At 41.4% G+C, this 18,997-nt stretch overlaps 1 protein-coding gene across 7 annotated transcripts in view; it reads left to right on the top strand.

Annotated features, from left to right (window-relative positions):
* Positions 1–18,997, top strand: part of PPP4R1 (protein phosphatase 4 regulatory subunit 1) — a 64,153-nt gene that overhangs the window by 43,471 nt on the left and 1,685 nt on the right. For all 7 annotated transcript variants that reach the window (XM_035318079.1, XM_035318078.1, XM_035318082.1 and 4 more), the window contains 8 exons: positions 7,118–7,293; positions 11,427–11,522; positions 12,798–12,983; positions 14,278–14,439; positions 15,014–15,114; positions 16,476–16,596; positions 16,683–16,817; positions 17,808–17,949. In XM_035318079.1, the coding sequence (XP_035173970.1) occupies positions 7,118–7,293; positions 11,427–11,522; positions 12,798–12,983; positions 14,278–14,439; positions 15,014–15,114; positions 16,476–16,596; positions 16,683–16,817; positions 17,808–17,949 (1,119 nt within the window). The remainder of the gene's footprint in view (positions 1–7,117; positions 7,294–11,426; positions 11,523–12,797; positions 12,984–14,277; positions 14,440–15,013; positions 15,115–16,475; positions 16,597–16,682; positions 16,818–17,807; positions 17,950–18,997) is intronic.

Here is an 18,997-nt window from a genome sequence, read left to right as displayed (position 1 = left end):
ATGGTTCAGTGGTATAAGCTGTAGATTGTGATATGAATTTGTAATTAGCACACTTGCAAAACAAAGCAGATGAAGATTTTTTTTGAAATACCAAAATATGATAAACGTGGCTTTCATTTTATAGTTTTCTATCTTATTTTTAATGAAAATTAAAATTAGTCTTATCTATTTTTCTATAAGATTTTGATTATTGCAGTCTGATGTTGTCTACTTTAGTGAGCCGAGATGAAAATTGATCCAAAGTGAGTTTTTGAAGTGAACACACATCTTCCATTTTAAAAACTTAACTAGCTGGTACAGCAGTACCTCAGAGATGCCTCCTGGGCTAAAATGATGTGGCTGTTTCACACCTACCTACTGGAGATATGTTTCCTTGGAACTCATATGCTGAATAAATCCTAAGGCACATCAAGTTTGAGGGTTACAGCTAGAAAATCCAGAGCTACTGCTAAGGGAGAGAGCAAGTTATTCTGAAGCTGAAGAATCCCTAGAGGAAAGCATACAGCTATACAAGAAAAAGTAGGAAGGAAAAAGAGGGGGAAGCTTGGAGTGGGGTAAACCAGATGTTTTAGAACAAACTGTTACTGCTTTGAACTTCTTTTTATTCTGTTAGCTGGGTGATATACTAAGAATATTAATCAAATCCATTTGGGGTTACTTCTAGCTAATCTGTTGTAAAATCAGCAATTTTTAAAATTCATTTTTAAAATTTTAAGTGTGCTTTGGGTAGTCTGTCTTTCTAAGGAAGGAGGATAAAAAATCAGCCTTACTGATGATCTCAGTCTTTAAATAACCCATCTCTGAAGGCCACTGTTAAAACTTTCACACGGTTCCAGTTACAAAACATACCTTAAACAAATTTTATTAAGATTTATGTAGGCTATGTGTTATATATTTGGAATTATCTTGTGTTATGGGGTTGTTTCTGTCGAGTGTTTTCATGTCTTGTCTCAGAGCCTTGTTTTGTAGCTCTTTGGACTGGATGTCAAGAGGTTTTCTGTACAGCTGCTGACCTGTACTTGTGCATTTCAGTAGAAGAAAACTAGATTGTCAACACCATGAGCTCCAAGTGCCCAGGAGTTTAGGAAGGGTTTGAACTGGGGTTACCAGAACCACTTATTCTGGTTTGTTTGTTTTGGTTTGGTCTTAATTACTTAGTGACCCTTCAAAACCATTGACTTGGTCAAGGCTGTGTACTGAAGCCCCATGAAACACAACTTTAAAAGCTTGCACTCAACGCAGGACTACGTTTCGCTTCTTTCTCTTGTATGTGCTCTCATAATTTTGTCTAAATACTTCAGAAGTCAGAACTTTTACAACATGCCTGTTTTGACTTGGTAGTGTTGCTATTTTAATTTTACACTGCAATTTTAATTTATAAGTGCATTGAGGCATAAAAAAGTTGAGACCAAAACTGATAGAATGAGCACTGAAACACTAAAGCATACATAAAGTGGTGGGTGTCCAGACTTTAATCTGTTAGTAGCTGACTTAATGCCGCTGGTTTGGGACTTATACTCCGCATATTGTGGTAAGAGGGAGGTGGACTGCCTTTGGGGGGGATCCAGAAGGTTGGAGCTCTGACCCTGCCTCTTTGCTTCTGGCAATACAAGGAGGAATGCTTCTATCTTAATCATCCAAGTCTGTTTTTGCGATCTGACAGTTTAAATATTCAGTCCGAAGTATGTCTTAATTTGTTATTCTCATAGAAATATTATAAAATTTCTTAATTTCACAGGTTACTGTCATCTTCAGTATTACTTGTCTTGCAAGTGTTTGCCAAACAGTCCTAGTCCCAAGTGTTGCTTAGGGTTGTATGTTTTTTCTCTGAGACTAGCCACTGCTTGTTCATGAGCGTTGTACGGAGAGTAGGCTGGTTCTTGACAGCAAAGACTGAGCATGCTGAGAATTTTCTCTTACCTTCCCCCCCAGCTTCTTTCTTTCATTTGTTTCCATTGCTTCGTTTTCACCCAAGTCCTGGATTCCTGCTTCCACGCTGTGCTCCTGCCTTGTTGCTGCATTCCTAGCTGAGGGATGGGGACAGGAGGTGCTGTGTGCTCTGTGGTGGGTGAGCGGAGGCCTGCCGTAGTACTGGAGAGCTCTCGTAGGTACATATCTGCTTTCTGTGGCAAATGGGGCAAACACGCTAAAGAGATCACAGGATGAAGTGAGGAGGAGATAGCAAAAGTGTTTGGGAATGAGACTGCAGTGTATGATGCTGTGTGTGTCAGTAAGGTTAAGTCATTCAGACAACCTTAATTCTGGCTGTTCTTAGCTTCTCAGTGCTTGACTGAAACTTCAGCATCTTTCTATTAATATGTTTGGTTTTGGAGAATATTTTCTAAATAAAAAAGAATTTGAGTGGAACGATATCAGCCTGCATCATTGCAGGGTTTTTGAAAGCTTTTCAAATCACATGGAATTTGAATTACTCGACTCTGTACAGTAACTGGTGGTGATGATAAGCTGATGCCCCTTCGGGAGCAATCAGCAGAGGTCAGTGATTTCCGTTTGCTGGTTGGTGTCAGAGCCAGTCCCTGACAGCTGAGGCAGGTGTGGAGATTTGCTCTGGGGTTCCACAGGTAATGATTCCTTCTGAGTCAGAGGAGTACATATATATATTTTTTTCTTCCTTTCTTTCTGTGCTTTGCCCTGCATACCCAGCCATAGGAACCACACTTGTACTTCTATCCCTTCCTCCATACACATTTCCCCTCCTGCTTCCTTATTTTTGTTTTCATTTCCCTTTCTTCCTAAATTCTACATTCCCCTCTACTTCATGTCTCTCCTCACCCTTGTATATTGTGTAGAGGTGCTGCTTTTCTCACCTGCTCGCACCTTCATATGGGGGAAGGACTGAGAACAGAACAACCTAGTTCCTATCCTAGGGGTACCTGGAATCCACGACACTGGGGAGGGCTGGTTGAATGGAAAGGCAGTGCCAGCTTGTGCAGCCCAGAGGGCAGCGTGTCCAGTGCATACCCCCAGATTCCAGGTGTCCGGCTGCCAAGCACCAATGAGTTCCTGTTTATGGAGACAGAACAAACTGTTTGTCGTTGTGTGCTTTTCTCTGTGTGCTGGTGGGTTTCTTGCTTGTAACTCGACTGTGTTTGCTGTCTTTCTGCAGTGCACCTCCCTGCCATCAGAGCAGTCTCCTTTTCCAATTCCAAAGCCTTGCTCCAAGGCATGGGAAATGATGAGGTCTCTAGCAAATGTAACTTTTGACTGTGGCCGGCAATTGCCACTGAACACATTATTTTTCCACAAACTCAGTGTCAGAAAGGGGTGAGCTGCTTTAACTGAATCTCCCTCCCCAAAATCCTTACCCTGAGGCTTTCTTTCCAGAACTAGCCTGTTGCCAAAGTGATAAATCTGCGCAATAGGTCGTTGAGCAGGCAGCAACCGAGATAAAGGCAGCCTGTCTCTGCTACCCTACATTTGAGAGCTACCCAGGCTGTGCAAAGTTAAGCAGTGATAGGTAATTCCTGTTAATATGACCCTTCCAGTCAACTGGCCACACGTCCTGAGGGTCTTAGAAACTGGGGGATGGAAACCTGCAGGTTCCTCTGGAGTATGTCAGCTCTTTCAAAATTATCGCAGGGGCTTTATTCGGGTCACATTTTTCCAGCTCTCTGAGGCTGCTGCTGTCTTCACTTCAGAAGTTGCTTTTCTTTCCCCATGTACTTTTATCTTATTTCTCTTTCCAGAGACACTATCTTGAGCTTTATTTCTCCCTTTATGTTCAGGAAGTGTTAAATGATGCAGTGTCAGCTTTTCTAATTATCTGGGGGAAGATGGAGAGCTTGGCTTGCAGGTTACTGGGGCTAACCATGGCTTATGTCAGCTCCAGGCTGCTTTGACAAATGGAGACTGAAGATGGAAAAAAACAGCTCAAATGTGTTGTCTATCGACCCCACTCCGTATAAAAACTATGTATATAGGGTAGGCTACTAGCTGTGCCTACAGTAACGGTGTAAAATGGTCGTCAATGGAACAGTAGGTGGGGAGAAGGCGAGAAGCATCTCTTATTTTAATATTTATTTGCTATAGCCTCTTCAACTCTGAGGCCCTCTTGCTTGGATGCTATAGGCTGTGTTTCCTTAGTGACTTGCGCTGCTGTACCCACTAATGCTGCCTGTAGCTTTTGCCTCTGAGTAAGAGGTGAATGCAAGGAATGCAGATCCTTCAGAAGAGAGAGTGCCACTTAGAAATATTCGTGTCTTCTCGTGAAACACCAGGACAAACAGAAAACAGCAATGCAGTATATTGAAAGGGCAGAAACTCCTGAGGACCAGAGAGTGTAATAAGGCCAGGTTAAAAGTATTTTTGAATTTAAAGGTTGTGCCAGATATTTTTAGAATGTGGCTACAAGTAACCAAGAGTAAATCTAAAGCTAAAGTAAAGCTAAAAAATACCTGAACCCGAAGTCAGAGGAAGAAAGAATTAATTAGAGGATGATTTAAGTTCCAGTGAACGTTGACTGCCTTACCAGTGCAATGCATTCACCCTGTGTTTTGCAGAAAGCTGATCTTTAAACTCAAATTTTTAATTTTAATTAAACTCAAACTTTTAATTTTAGCTTTCACAACTAGTAGGTCTCTGTCCACTCTCCCTCCCAAAACCTTGCTTCCCAAGAGCTCCAAGGTATGTGTGTCCTGCATGAGAAGGGAGCCTTATCTTTTTTTGCTTGTCTCCACCGTTTCCTAGTCTTACATGGATTTGGCTTTTTTGGCTAGGACCTTAAGATGTTTATGGATTTTAAGTACTTCACCTTCCGGTGAACTGACAGCATTGGAGTTGCCCTGGGTGACAGGACCTATGGAGGAACATTCAAAAAAATAGGAAGGCACTTGGTAATCATGAAATGCTTGGGAGTTTGGCTTCTCCTGAGCATCATCCCCATGTCTTGGGACTGTAGAGTTGACAAGAAGCTGAGACAACACACGCTTGAATCCTGTCTCCCATGTGACAGGCTGAGGAGGCCAGGATGTGTATGGCCTTCGTCCCATTAAGATGAAAAAGTCCTAAGCAGGGGTGTTGCAGGCATGCACACGGAAAGAGGGTCCTAAAAAATTCCCACTTACTACTGTAGAGCTTTGTGTGAATTTTTCAGTAAATACATATTCAGGGTTTAAGCAGTTTGTGGTGTCTAGTCAAGGTAAGGCTTTCCTGACTTTCAACTGAAAATGAGAGGAGGGTACTTTTTTCTTCCTTGAAGTTATCTTTCATGAAAGAAGTCTTCATGAAAAATGTCTCCTTGATGTGTGGCAGGTTATAATTCCATTTAATTTTCTTGTTTGGTTTCTCTAAATAAGAATAAACCAGAAATCTGACTGGCATGTCTTGCCTTAGCAGAGGCTCTGAAATGTCCGCCTATTTTGCATGGCTTTTGGTTGGTGGATTTTGGGGTTTTGCTTTCTGTATGTGGGGTGTTTTTTTTTTTTCTCATTTGATTTGTTTTGGAGAAATTTACTAAGCTTGACCCCATTCATTCTCATGGACCCTGCAGTTCTGAGGATTATCGGCAGTGAAGTAAGACTTGAATAGTGAAGTTGTAGCAAGCTTTTGTTAATCTAAGACTTCTACTATGAAATTCCTAATACTATACTGTGATTATACATAAAAGGTGCATTATTATGTGAGGAAATGGTTTCTTTTTTTTCGTGGAGTTATTACTATGATATTGGCTTCGTTTTCTAAGTGTCAAATTTGCAGCAGGTTTTTCCTGTTGAGGTAAATTGCAGTAATTTTACAGCAAGAAAATCTTTCAGTTATTTTAGAAACTTGACATAGCCCTGGAGCAGGCATTGCATATTGAAAAAAAATCATCTTCGCTTCTGCCTGTCAGACCTCACCTAGAAACCAGTCAACCAGCTGAGCGTTTTACAATTTTTCCTAGCTGAGATTGTGTTGAGTTACAATTTTGATTCTTGTAACGGATATATTGCATAGAACAAATACCTTCTATCTACAAACAAGTCCAACTTTTTGTCTAATTCTTTTTGGGAACTATCAAAAAAACTAGAGGAAGAGATTCTGTAACTCGGTATGGCAAAGTGAGATTGGACACAAGTGTGTTCTTTGTCATTTAATCTGGGGATGAGCATAGCCTTTAAGAAACCTTGGAAAAGCCATTTATCTGCTGAGCAGAGCTTCTGGATGGCTGGGTAAATTTAAGGGCTCGGGACGTGGAGGAGAGAAGACGGGGTAAATCAATCTGCACTGAATTCTGTGCTGCTTGCAGGGAACTTGCTCGTGATACCGATCTGCTTTGGTCAGGCTATGCCCAAGGAACATTGCTCAACAGAAGTCTTTTGGTTTTTGTTTTTTAAATTAGCAGGAGGCAGAGGGTTGGAAAAGCAGAAGAGTCTCAGAACTGCTGGGTCTGTTTCAAAAGAGTGGAAGGCAGAGCACGAAGTGCTAACGCATCCTTTTGATGAGAGGACATCAAACAGTGCAGCCTTCCTTACTTGTGTGGAGGGTGCAAGGAGTATAAAGTGTTCTGCACAGTTCCTGGGGTCCAGGGCCTTCCTACATAGATCCTGCTGGTGTTGCTATCAGAACTTGAGAATTTAATGGTCAGAGAAAGGGAAAGAGACAGTCTCTTAGAACTGAAATCTGCAGCCCCTTTCAGTATGAATAAACCTGTTCTCAACCTTTATTCCAATTACCTTTCCCTCTCTTATCCCAAGTTCCCACAAAAGGCCCTGCAACTCTGTTGGTATTCATGTGCCGTTCTGTCCCAAAGACTGCACTTTTAATACGGACTGAGATTCTTACTGGTCCTGCCACACTGCAGTTTTCTGCTCCTGCGGTGGGTGGTTGGTTGGTTGGGTTTTGTTTTCATTTTTATTTGATTTTGGTTTAAAGACAAAATTTTACAGAACTGTACAGTTGTTTTCCCTAGGAAAGGAGTAGAGCATTTATCTACCTTGTCTTTTATGTGACATGTCCGCAGTGCAGGACATACTATCGGTCAAGGATCTTGAATTTGTTGTCTATGCTGCTCTTCAGCTGTTCTTCAATTTATTAGTCAATGTCTAAAAGTTGATTTGTGGCCTTGCTAAAAGTTTATTGCAGTTCAGTCTCTCACGTTTTCCTCTTTCCTATGCTGCAGCACAAGTGGAGGTGTTGTCTGCTGCACTCAGAGCATCCAGTTTGGATCCTCAGGAAGAGACGATGGCCAGCATTGGCAAGGGAACAGACTCGCAGGCTGAGCTAACCATCAATGACCAACAAAACTTTAAACCTATACTGGGTGATATCGTGCCTTTAATTGGTGACACTGTTGAGGTAAGATGTGTGCTTTGTGCTCTTTTTTTTTCCATTCAGATTTCCAGGGTGCCAGTAATAGAGCTGTATTCTGTATTTGTGCAGTAATTGCAGTCAAATGCTTCCTACTTTGGCTAACTTGGTGTTTGGTTTTGTTGGCTGCTATTGAAATGCTAGCTACTAAAATAAAATGAGTTGTTTGGGGTATTTTTATTTCTGCTGGTTTTGTGTTTATCCAGATAAATTCTTGAAATTGTTTCCATTAAAATCTTTGTTGTGACTATCATATCTTAAGACTTTTTAATGCTACCGCAGTTAATTACTGTGCAACTGTCTTGCTTAAAACAGAGTCCTGCTTGACAGTAGGTGAATCTACCTACTGCAGTACCCTCCCTTGCTCCCTCTATTTTTCTGGCGTGCAGAAAGAGGTAGGTTGTTTCCATGATCCTCGGAGAAGTGTTTTATGCTAGTTTTCTTGTTTGCATAAGAGAGGTTCAGGACCTGAAATCCAGGATATTGTGTGATGGTGGAAAGAGAAACTGTATTCTAGCAACTAGAAATGTTTTGAAGTTTTTCTGTTTGTTTTTGTGCCTGTTTCTTCACCATTCTGCCACTGTCCCCTGCTCTACTGAAGTCTGTGGTATTTGATACTAGTACTCTTAATTTTCTCTTACCTACAGTGTCAAAAACACTACGTCAAAAACAACTGGTCACTGCACATAGTGCTGCAAATTGTAATTACATAGAAAGCAATGGTTCCCAAATACAATTTCCATTATCTACAAGTGATTTGTTGAACCCTGTGGTGTAAATGGCATTTGCAGATGACATTTTGATAAGTGTCTGTGAGAAGTCCAGGAGCTGACGTCAGCCCAGTGCAGACTTTTTCAGCCCTCTTTAATTAGAGCAGTGTTTCTAGATGACAATTAACATTTCATCGAAGCTGTTGGACCATAGAGCCCGAAAACATTTGGTGAGTGGAGGAATGTTGTGTTTATTTGGATACTGCTCTGTATACACAGTCATAATGTAAGACTACAAATGTGTTGTGTCCTTTTTTTAAACAAAAAGCACACGCCCCAAATCCTGATACCCTGCTTGATGCGTTTCTTTATCACAGCATCTTTTGTAGTCACTTTTTTAATGGTAACCTGTAAAAGGATAGCATGAATGAATCCTCTGCCCTGATTTTGGGGAATAATGAGGGTAGTCTTCTTTCAGAGGGACCTGTTCTTATGATTTATTTCTTTACAGAATAGGATGCTGACAGAAAGGATTAGAATGTGTCACATTTTTGGTATACATTGTTTTTACATGCTTCAATTTTGCTCTTTAAAAGGATGCTCTTAATCTGCCAGTTCCTTGTTTGTTTCTGGCACTGAACCAAATGCTCATTTTACAAGTGAAAGCATGTCATAGAGGTGACCTAGAATTTGGGAATCAAGCTGTGATCTGTTGGGCGAGTGGCCTGTTGCCTCCGGCAGTGAATAGAGCTCTGATTTTCGCAGGTGGTTGAGGTCTTTTTGTTGTTTTGTTTTGATTTTAGTTTTAGGGCTCAGTGTAGCGAAGAATCGGTAGGGGTAGGGGTACTGAACTGGAAGCTTTAGAAGAATCAGGCTACAGTTTTCTATATTTGAAAGCAGCCTTCACAGTTCTGCACACAAAGCAAAATCAAACTGCTTGTCCTCCTACAGCTGTATAGGCTCCTGAGTTGAGCTAAAGCTAAATGGTAGAGATTCTCTATTTAAATGAAAAAGAATAAAAAAGATACAATAAAGAGAACAGATAAGGCTTTGGAACACAGATGTAGCTTGTTTGTTGAGTGTGAGGTTCCTTGTTTTATTTTTTTCTTAAGAACAGCCTTTTGGTTTTCTTTAGGTTGTCTGCTCTCTGTAAGGTTTCAAAGAGGATGAGTGAGGGAGTCCCCTCTTTTTGGTTGAAGGGAGAGGGAGCAAGAGGAGGAAAAGAAAGATGGGAAACTCAAGTACAATCAGCCCATCTCTGTTGGGCTCAAGTACCTCTCTCTAAGAAGAGGGTGGGTGCCAGGAGGAGACTGGGGGCTCCAATCTGGACCCCTGAGACTGGCCTATCCTCTCTGTGTGGTGGCCTCCTGCTCTGACTGTCAGGAGGCACCAGCAACACTTGTCCTGGTGCTGTGGGCTCGGTGTGCAACCCTTGGCACAGAGCAGGGGGCCTGGGAGCACAGCCACAGAGCTCTGGTTACGCTGCAGGTAAAGGAAATCTCAGCTAAGGGGCTTTTAAGGCCACAGTAAATACTTCGCATCTTGGAGGTGGTCACTCACCAGGTTGGTATGCAGAAAGTTTAATACTAAACTCTGCTAAATTCTTACATCCTGGCTGTCTGCACTGCTCCGTTCAGCGTGTGCACATAACATGGAAGAAATACAGGCTAAATTGCACCTGCAGGAATAGAGGTACTGCTTTGACTTAAATATTGACTGATATTGTGGCTCTTCAGTACTGAGGCTCTTCCTTTCTGGAATGCATATTTGACTTCCAGAATTGCTGGGTAAAAATATCACTGTCTGTGTCACCCTTCAGTATATTTAGTTGTTCATCTTAGTACAATCAACAAAGTGTTTTTTTAAGAACTGTTTTATTTTTAATTAACTTAATCTTTTAGAGCCAGGTCAGCAGATATTTCTTCCTTTTTCCTGCAGGAGACTGGATCACTAACCTCCAGTCCCATGTACTGCCTCAGTTTCACCATTTGAAGGAGGTCGATGCTGGTTACTTACTGGTAATGCTGAAAATGATCTCTTGTAGATTTCTGAAAAGGAGGCCAGACAAAGGAGCGAAGAGTTGACTGGCAAACTAGAATCCTGTAGAGTTGTTTTTCAGAGCCCCTGGAGGTTTTACACATTTAGTTCAAGAGTCACTGGCAGATCTGTTCTTCCCGTGGCTCTTTGACATCTTCATGCTGCTGCTTGATAAGCCAGAAGGGAGCCTTGGACTGCAGTGCCACCAATGTGCAATTGCCTGATGGTCCTGCCTGTCCTTTGTCACCTGTAACTGCACTTTGGTGACTAAAATTACAACCTTGGATGAAAGCAGGTCAGGGATGAGGGAAAAGCAAGTGTCTGAAGTCAAACCTAGGAAGGCAGATGGTATCCTGGGTGCTTTTTTGAAGAGGCTTGAAAATTCTCATTTCTTTGCTTTCAGTTCTTTGCTTGAAAATTCTCATTGTCAAACTGATCTGAACAACTCGCAGAGTAGGCATGCTTTTGGAGCTTATATTGACCCCTGAGAGCTCACCCTGCAGTGTTTGTAGATACTTTGGATCATACCTGGCAAAAAGGTCTTTGTCCTGTTCTACCAGACAGCGGGCTGATCTACTTTTCAAATATTCATCGCATACTTCTTGAAATTCACATGCTGATTATGCCAAGTCCATTGCATGTGGAGGACTCCACTGCTTCAGAAAGTGACGTCGCATCCCCTCAGAAACGCAGCTGATCATAGCATATCAAACCTTTGCTTCTTGTTCGAGTTCTGAAACAGGCTTGGAGTCTTCAGCCTTATCTTTGAGACATAGATACGTACCCAGGATGCTTGAATGATTGCCTTCCCTCCCCCCCCCCCCGAATTTTGCTTAAAAAAACTGCTGAGAGGTTTGAAGACTCGTGCCAACAGCCATTGCCCACTAGCTCATCTGTAGAGATAGAGTAATCACCTCCAGGAAAGGAGCAACAGCATTAGCCTCATCATTTTCCACTCCTATGTGTACGAGTGGCTTTATTTTGACCTTTTCCTAGCACAAATGCAAAGCACCAAATCCAACAAAATCCACTACAGCTGTTTTCTCATTTTCCCTTTGGGGAAGAAGCGATGTGACCCACATGTTACTTACATTTTCCTTAATGCACTTTCAAAGGTACTCCTCTCCTGTGATTTTTCCTTCCTGAAGAACCAAAATGGAGCAGATTAAGAGGAGTCTTTGTTTGAAATTTAAAGCAGGAAGATTTATCTAATAAGCCTTTTGATTTCAGGCTGCATCAAAATTGTATTTGATATTAAAACCTGTATTTCTTTAATCCAAGAAAAAGACCATGAGGTGAGGGTAGCAATGCCTGATGTTAACGGTTTTGTTTTAACCCTTGCATGTCTTTTGTGTTTTTGTCTATTTTTAATAGAACATGGATTCCACACTTCACTATATCCATAATGATTCGGATTTGAGCACCAACAGTAGTTTCAGCCCTGAAGAAGAACGAAAATCCAAAGTACAGGTAAGTGACAGTGATTTCTGTTTTTCCTACATATGTCAGAGAAGTGGGAATTTTTTTTATAAATATGGAGACTTCTTCTGTGCTGTCAGTCTCATGCAGTCAGTTTCATTAAGTCATTTTTTATGTAATTTCTATAAAATACAGCAAACCTCTTAAATAAGCAATTTTAAAATACTCAGTGTTTCCAGAGATAATGGCTTAATTTGGCAGTTGCTTCTGTTTTAATTATGTATAAGAAATGACAGTATTTCTTGATGCAAGAACAACTATCGTAGGCTTCCAGGTTCTGGTTTCATTGGGTTTAATTTTTCTGTGGAAGCTATTCTGTAATGGAAATGAGGTTATTGAGGAAACAGGGTTTTTTGTTAAATGTTTTGAGTGGAACCACCCTCACCCCGTGACAGCTTTTTGAAGAAAAGGTGTGAAAGCATTTCATTAAACTCAAGCTGTCTCTGTCAAATTTTCTGAAGGAATTTTTGCTGTTATGTAGTTCGGTATAATGTATGCCACCCTGCACACCGTGACTCTTTGAGTGGGAACCTCAGTCGCTCTGGCTGCTTCTGTGAGCTGAACTATCCAGCAGCTGCGTGTTAGGGAAATGCTCTTGGGCAGAGCCAGTGCCTGAGATGAAGTGACAACAGCTGAAGCAAAGATAGTGGTGAAAATAACACAGAGGCTTTCACAAACGTTTGTTTCAGATGCTTTAATATCTCAGTGGAGAGAAAGATTGGTCCTCACCAGAGTTCTCTGCCTCTGGAGAAACCTTTTCCTTCGTGGTGCCTATACTCTGTCCCCCAGTTCCTCCCAGCCATAGTACTTTAATTTGGGTTTCTTCTCTCCTCTCCCCCAAAAGACAAGCTTTTGAGAGGAACAGCAGAACAATTTTTGAAACATTTGCTCTTCTGCTCATTTTATGGATGAGTTAAAATAGGCAATTTGCACAGCCTGTGAGACTGAATGCTTGTGGAAAGGTAAAATGTAGACTCTTCAATCTCCTGCTTTGCCTAAGTAGACAGTGATCCACCCACCACTCATCTGTTCTGTCGGTCTATATATTTTCTGATAGCCCCCAGACATGTCATCATTTCTTTGGAACTTTTTTGGTGGAACTCTGTATGGAATATAAAACTTCTGCATTCTTATTAAGAGACTCCAGTTAAATAATTCTCTACACTTGTGGAAAAAATGTTTTCTTATGGTGTTCCCTGGAATTTTAATAAACTTTTGAGGTTGTATTGAAAATGATACTAACTCTCTACCCTCTTCTTGCTGTAGGACGTTGTACCTCAGGCCTTGCTGGATCAGTATTTATCAATGACCGATCCATCTCGCGCACAAACAGTTGACACTGAGATCGCCAAACACTGCGCCTACAGCCTCCCAGGCGTGGCACTTACATTGGGCAGACAGAACTGGCACTGCTTGAAAGACACCTATGAGACTCTGGCGTCTGACATGCAGGTAAGCTCAAGGAGCTCTGAAAAAAGCTTAACGTGAACTTTTAGGATCATTTCTCTTGTTTATTGGGTGTTGGTTGCTGTGCTTTTTATGTGGAGCTCCCCATTGCTAACGTTAGGTATTCATATAATGAGCTAAAGTATAACTGGGAGTCTGTGGTACTCAGGTAATAAGGAAATGGGGCAGTTTGAGTGCATTTGTGGAGATGGATCTCTGTTGGAAATGTGAGGAAAGGTCTCTGATCTCTTCTGCTTGCTTGAGATCTCGTGGCACTGCTTGTGATTCTCATAGGTCTGAGAATCTGGGCTGCGGTGCTGTGTGTGAGCAGACATGTGCCCGTGCAGGCATGTCTGGAGCTCAGTGAGTCAGGCTCACACCAGGATCTGGTGGCCTTTTGATGCTGCATCCAGTTAGTCATAAGGGGATAACATCACTATCACAATGCAGCGTTGCTGGTTTAAAAACAAACGCTGGAAATAGCAGCATTTTCCTTGTTGTCAGGTGGTGAGGAGGTGGCTTTGTGCATTTTACTGTTTCACAGTTGTTTCCCAGTCCTCCATTCCTTCCTTTTTTGGAGATGCTCTCTTTCTTTGAGGCATTCTCAGACTACTTCACCTCTCTTGAACTTGCTGCTTGCGATGTCAGAGCAGCAATTCTCGGTGATCTGTAGTGAGTAATTTTATACGTGGCTATTGCTCATATTTTCCAAACTGTTCTGCAGCCTTTAAAAACAACCAGCTAATAAATTTAAAACACACATAAAAATAAATTACACCGTTTTCAAAACGGTTCAGTTTCATTGCCACTCTAATCTGAGTTAAGACTGAATCACCAAATCCAGGTAAAAGAATAGTACCCATAATAACTGGAAGTTGCTAAAGAAGAGATGTTACTTAATGGCATAACTAGATGCTTTTAAGAATTAAAGCAGTGCCTACTCAGTTTGTTGAGTGAAAGCTCTACTTACTGGTCCTTGGACTTCCAGGCGCTCTCTGTGGGGGAATCTTTACCTGTTAGGGAAGCTGAAGTATTGGGGGATATATTTTTTGTTCTGTTTCGTAAGTTACATGAGTGAAAGAATAGTAGTATGGGACTGATAATTAGCAAAAAGATTTGAGGCAAAGAATTCCGAGATACCCTGGTGCAAGAAATGAGACTATCGTGTCTTGGATTTGTAAGTACTCTAGCTCTCTTGAAGTCCAGCAAAGATACTGACCCTCAGGTTAATATAGAAAATTTCAGATGATCCATTGATGAAAAATACTTGTTTATCAATTTATTTATTCATTTATTTCAGTGGAAAGTTCGGCGGACTCTAGCATTTTCTATCCATGAACTTGCCGTCATCCTTGGAGACCAACTTACAGCTGGAGATTTAGTTCCTGTATTCAATGGCTTTTTAAAAGACCTAGATGAAGTCAGGATAGGTGTGCTTAAGCACTTGCATGACTTTCTGAAGGTACATCTGTGTTCATCTTTGGTCCAATGAAATAACGTATTTTTGCTTCATTTCTTTGTGTGCACTTGCTGTGCAGCATACCACCAGTATAACTCTTGATGGGAATCCAGTCGGGTATCTGTTCAATGCTAGGGTGTATTTAGCATCCCCATCACGACTCTTCTGCATTCTTCTCTCTGTTTATTCAATGCACAGGTGCTAGTGGACTCTTAAATTTTATTTTTGGTAACTCTAATCTCTCTGCAGCAACTTAACTCTCAAACTTTTCTGTAACTGCCTCATTTTTGGAGGCAGTTACAAGAATCATAAAACCTTTAAAAATCACAACTTTACCGCTTACCCTTTTTGCTTCGTAGAGTACAAGTAGAGACAAGATCAGATTTTGCTTTCATAATGCCCCATGCGATTTTATTGACTTGAGCATGATAGAGCTTAGCCCAGAAAAGCAACCCTATTGCTAAAGATTAATTATTTTGAATCAAAACAAGTGTTTCATTACTTGTATTTTAAAGCTCTTGTTCCTGGTTGTTCATAAACTACATTTCCCAATATAAACTTATATTTACTGTTACAGCTTCTTCATCTGGACAAAAGACGAGAATATCTTTACCAGCTCCAGGAATTCCTAGTGACTGATAACAGCAGGAACTGGCGTTTCCGTGCTGAGCTGGCTGAGTATGTGGTTTTCTGGGTGCTTGTTTTTATTGTTGTGGGTATTTACAAATTCTACAACCATAAAACAAATGTCTAAGTGACATTTTTCTATTATTTTTAATGGGCTGTCTCTTTCCTCTTTCACTTGTTCCCCTTGCTTAAAAATTCCTAGTAGTTGTATATCACTTAAAATGGGAACTTGAATGTCTTTTCTGTCACCATATGTTGAAAACATTAGCCTTCTGTTAAAAAAAGAAAAAAAAACTGCCAGAAGAGGACACATTAGATTCCTCTTGAAGTGAATAAAAGTGTTCTAGCGTTTTGGCTTCAAGTTGTTGAGTCTGAGTAGGCTGAGTTCATGACCAGGATGCAGAGGAGACCAAAATCTTGAGGGGAGTAAAGCAAGCGAGTAGCAGAGTACTGTCCTTGGACTTCGTGTAGGCCAACTGGCTTTTTTATTGAACTGGTAGGTGGGATGCTATGGGAGGCATCTCTGAAGGGCGAAGTTGCTCAGGAAAGCTGACAGATTTTTAAGAACAGCATCCTGCAAAGGAAAAAATGGTCCATCTCTGTGTTCAGAAACAGAGATTTATCAAGAGCCCAGCTTGGCCAAGAAGGGAACTCATAGCTCATCTTGAAAGCAAAACGAGATTATCCAGGAGGTGAAGGCAGCAACAGGGTGCAGAGAAGGCATTTAGAAATGTTGCCCTGGCACGTGGCATTATATTAGGAAAGCCAAAGCTCAGCTAGAGCTGAGGCTTCCACGGCTGTCAGGGGCAACGAGAGTTTCTACTGCTACATGAGCAGTGAAAGAATAAAGGAAAGGAAAATAGAGCTGTGGCTGAAGAGGGTGAGTGGTTTAGTGATGGGAGACGCAGAGAAGGCTGAGGTACTCTGCATTCTGTACCTCAGTCTTGACTGATAAGGTTTCCTAGGCCTCTGTGATTAGAGTAGGATTCAATGGTTTTTAGCTATCAGCTGAGGGCTTGCTTGAAAGAACTCAGCCCACATCCATCCATCCATGCCTAGAGGGGCTGCAACTGAGGGTGCTGAAGGGGCTGGCCCATGTCACAGCAGGGCTGTTTGCCATCATCTTGGAAGGGTGGTGGAGTTTAGGGCAGGTCACCAGGAACTCCTTGAGGTTCTGTCCAGCCTGAAGTTTCTTAGGATCCCACAGTTTGCTTTGTGGAACATTAATGTGTTTACAGTGTTTATTACAGTAGTGTTCTTGAGTAGGAATGATGAAATGAGCACATTGTAATGACTAATTACAGGGTATCTTTTGAATTCAATCTCAAACATAAAAATGATCGTTTTTGCAGTTAAAGATACCGTTTTCGTTATTCTAATATTCCCTGTCTGGTGCTTCTTCCATCCTGCAGGCAGCTGATCTTGCTTCTAGATCTGTACAGTGCCAGAGACATCTATGACTACTTGAGACCTATCGCTTTCAGCCTCTGTGCAGATAAAGTGTCTTCTGTCCGCTGGATTTCTTACAAGCTGGTAAAGTAACCTAAGGAAATTCAGGATTTCAGACTTCTGAGAGTTGGTCAGAAATAAAGATATTTTTTTCTTCCTATTTCTTCTAGGTTAGTGAAATGGTAAAAAAGCTGTACATGGCTTCAACATCAACCTTTGTGGTAGACCTCATGAATGAACTTGTTGAAAAGTTCTGTAGATGCCGCAAATGGTCTGGTCGGCAGACTTTTGTCTTCATCTGCCAGGTGAATGCCTTTGTTTTTTTTATTGGAGGAGGGATTATTTTTAATACATTAATAATAATAATAATACAATTATTATTTTGATGGGAAGAATTATGGGGGGATAAGCACCTGGAACTTTTTAAGCTGTCTATTGACACTTTTTTTGTGAATGTTTGAGAACTTGTTGCCAAGGAAGTGGATTTGATGGCTGCATCCTTAAGTATTGCCCCATAGATGAGCACGCACGCATCTTCAGCTTAGCCTATTGGCATCAGGTTGTCAGATCTGATACTGAATGTAAAACCAAATCATTAAAATAATCCCCTAGGAAGCTGCTTTGTTACTCAGCATGAAGTGAGATTATAAAATCTGCTTCAGCAGCTGGACACCTTTTTGCATTATCATTTAGAAATCAAGTGCTTGGGGTTGCTTGTACCTCTGTAGCCAGCTAGTGCTGGCTGGTCAAAACCGAAGTATTCTCTGCAAAATAAGCAGAAGGAAATGGTGAAATTTAGAGGCTGTAGCAGAGGTGCTGCCTGTGAGCCAGCATGACTGTTGCTTAAATAGGGCAGTGCTTTGAAGCGTTTGGAGAAATGAGTGTTGAGCTTATTTAGAGCAGCATGTTTGGATACAGTGGATGTTTATTGAGATTAACTGTTCTTCCCTTAATATGATACCTCGTTACAACGAAGACAAAATTCATGTTAAAAGGTAAGGCAGGAGGTTTTTGACTTTTTTTCTCCTGCTTTCCAATGTTACTGATTTAAAATAAATGAATTGTTAGACCTCATACAAAATAAAATGAGCCTCTAACTAAGCCTGAATTTCCTCAGCCCTAATATGTTTCATCGTTTGTGCTATTAAGTATTGCACCACATTTTAAAACATAGTGAATACTGCATACTGTATTCGTGCTAGGCAAGTAATAAGATCTGTCAGCTCTGATTATGTGTTGGGATTTTATCTTCACTGTGCTGAAATCTAATGAAATTGCATCTGTCTTCTTGCCAGACTATCAGTGAAGATGACTGCCTGCCCATGGACCAGTTTGCTGTGCATCTGTTGCCACACTTGCTACACTTGGCATCTGACAGGGTTCCAAATGTTCGAGTCCTGCTTGCAAAAACATTAAAGCAAACGCTTTTAGAGAAAGGTTAGTGGTCAGACATAGCTGCAGCAGGCTGACTGCTTATCTCTTTGTCACTTCACTTCCCTATGCTCAGCTGGGAAAGAAGCAGCAGCATGAGATGTGGGTCACACTAGCTTTTACAGTCTGTTTGGTGTGGGGTGCTGCCTTGGCTGAGGTAAAACCATAAACCTTGTTGTGTTATCAGAGCCACTGTTCTGTAATGCTGGAGAGTAAGAGTTTGTGCTCGTATGCCAGCCTTTTTTTTCTTGCACTATTTTCCCTGAATGGCCTAGGTTGTAGAGGTGATGAGGGTACAGCAAGTAGGTGTGAACTATGAAGTTTCTAATAGGGATAAAGAAGAAAAATCCTTCCATACAAACCTGTTATCTGTTCTTTCGCTGGGGTAGAAGAGATGGCTGCTGTTTGTTTTAAATTTTATGGTAGCAATGAGAGGAAAGTTTCCCTGGAGTGCCTTCAGTTGCAGCCTTTGCTTAGGAGAGGATCCTCGATGCATAGCAGATGCCAGAAGAGTCAGCAGTGCTCAGATTCCAAAGCACTGCAATGGAAAATAGCATTAGCAATGTTATGCCATTTTGTAAACCAGCTATGTTGACACTTGAAATACTTTGTTTCTGGTCATTTTCTTCCTCAAAAACATACACCGGCTTGAGGACTGCCATTGCTAGCACAGAAAACTTTTGGAAATGTGGCAATGGTATGAACTAAAAGGCAAAATGTTTGAAATGGTGGACAATGCAAAGGATGCCTACTCAGTGAGAACTGGGCTACTGCTAGCTGTCATGTGTGTGCTGGAGGCTCTGAGTAAGCATATGCAGACAGCTACCGTGGATCAGCTGATGTGCAGTGATTTGTTATCCTCTGTTAACTGTGCCAAGGCTGTCACTGTGCGCGCTGTTACCGTGTAGTATTGGTGTTCTTGTTGTCCTCATTATTTTCATGTTCCCCTCCTGGATCATACAACGCCATTCAGTTTTGCCACTGTGCAAGCTTATAATGCAGGTAGCTGCTGCCTCAAAGGTGTGTGTGTGATGAGGGGTGGCGGGTAGATGAT

Source organism: Oxyura jamaicensis, chromosome 2 (genome assembly GCF_011077185.1).
Source record: "Oxyura jamaicensis isolate SHBP4307 breed ruddy duck chromosome 2, BPBGC_Ojam_1.0, whole genome shotgun sequence".
NCBI classification, from domain to species: Eukaryota; Metazoa; Chordata; class Aves; order Anseriformes; family Anatidae; genus Oxyura; species Oxyura jamaicensis.
Note: the sequence above shows the minus strand (reverse complement) of the source record. Positions and strands in the feature narration are given on the sequence as shown.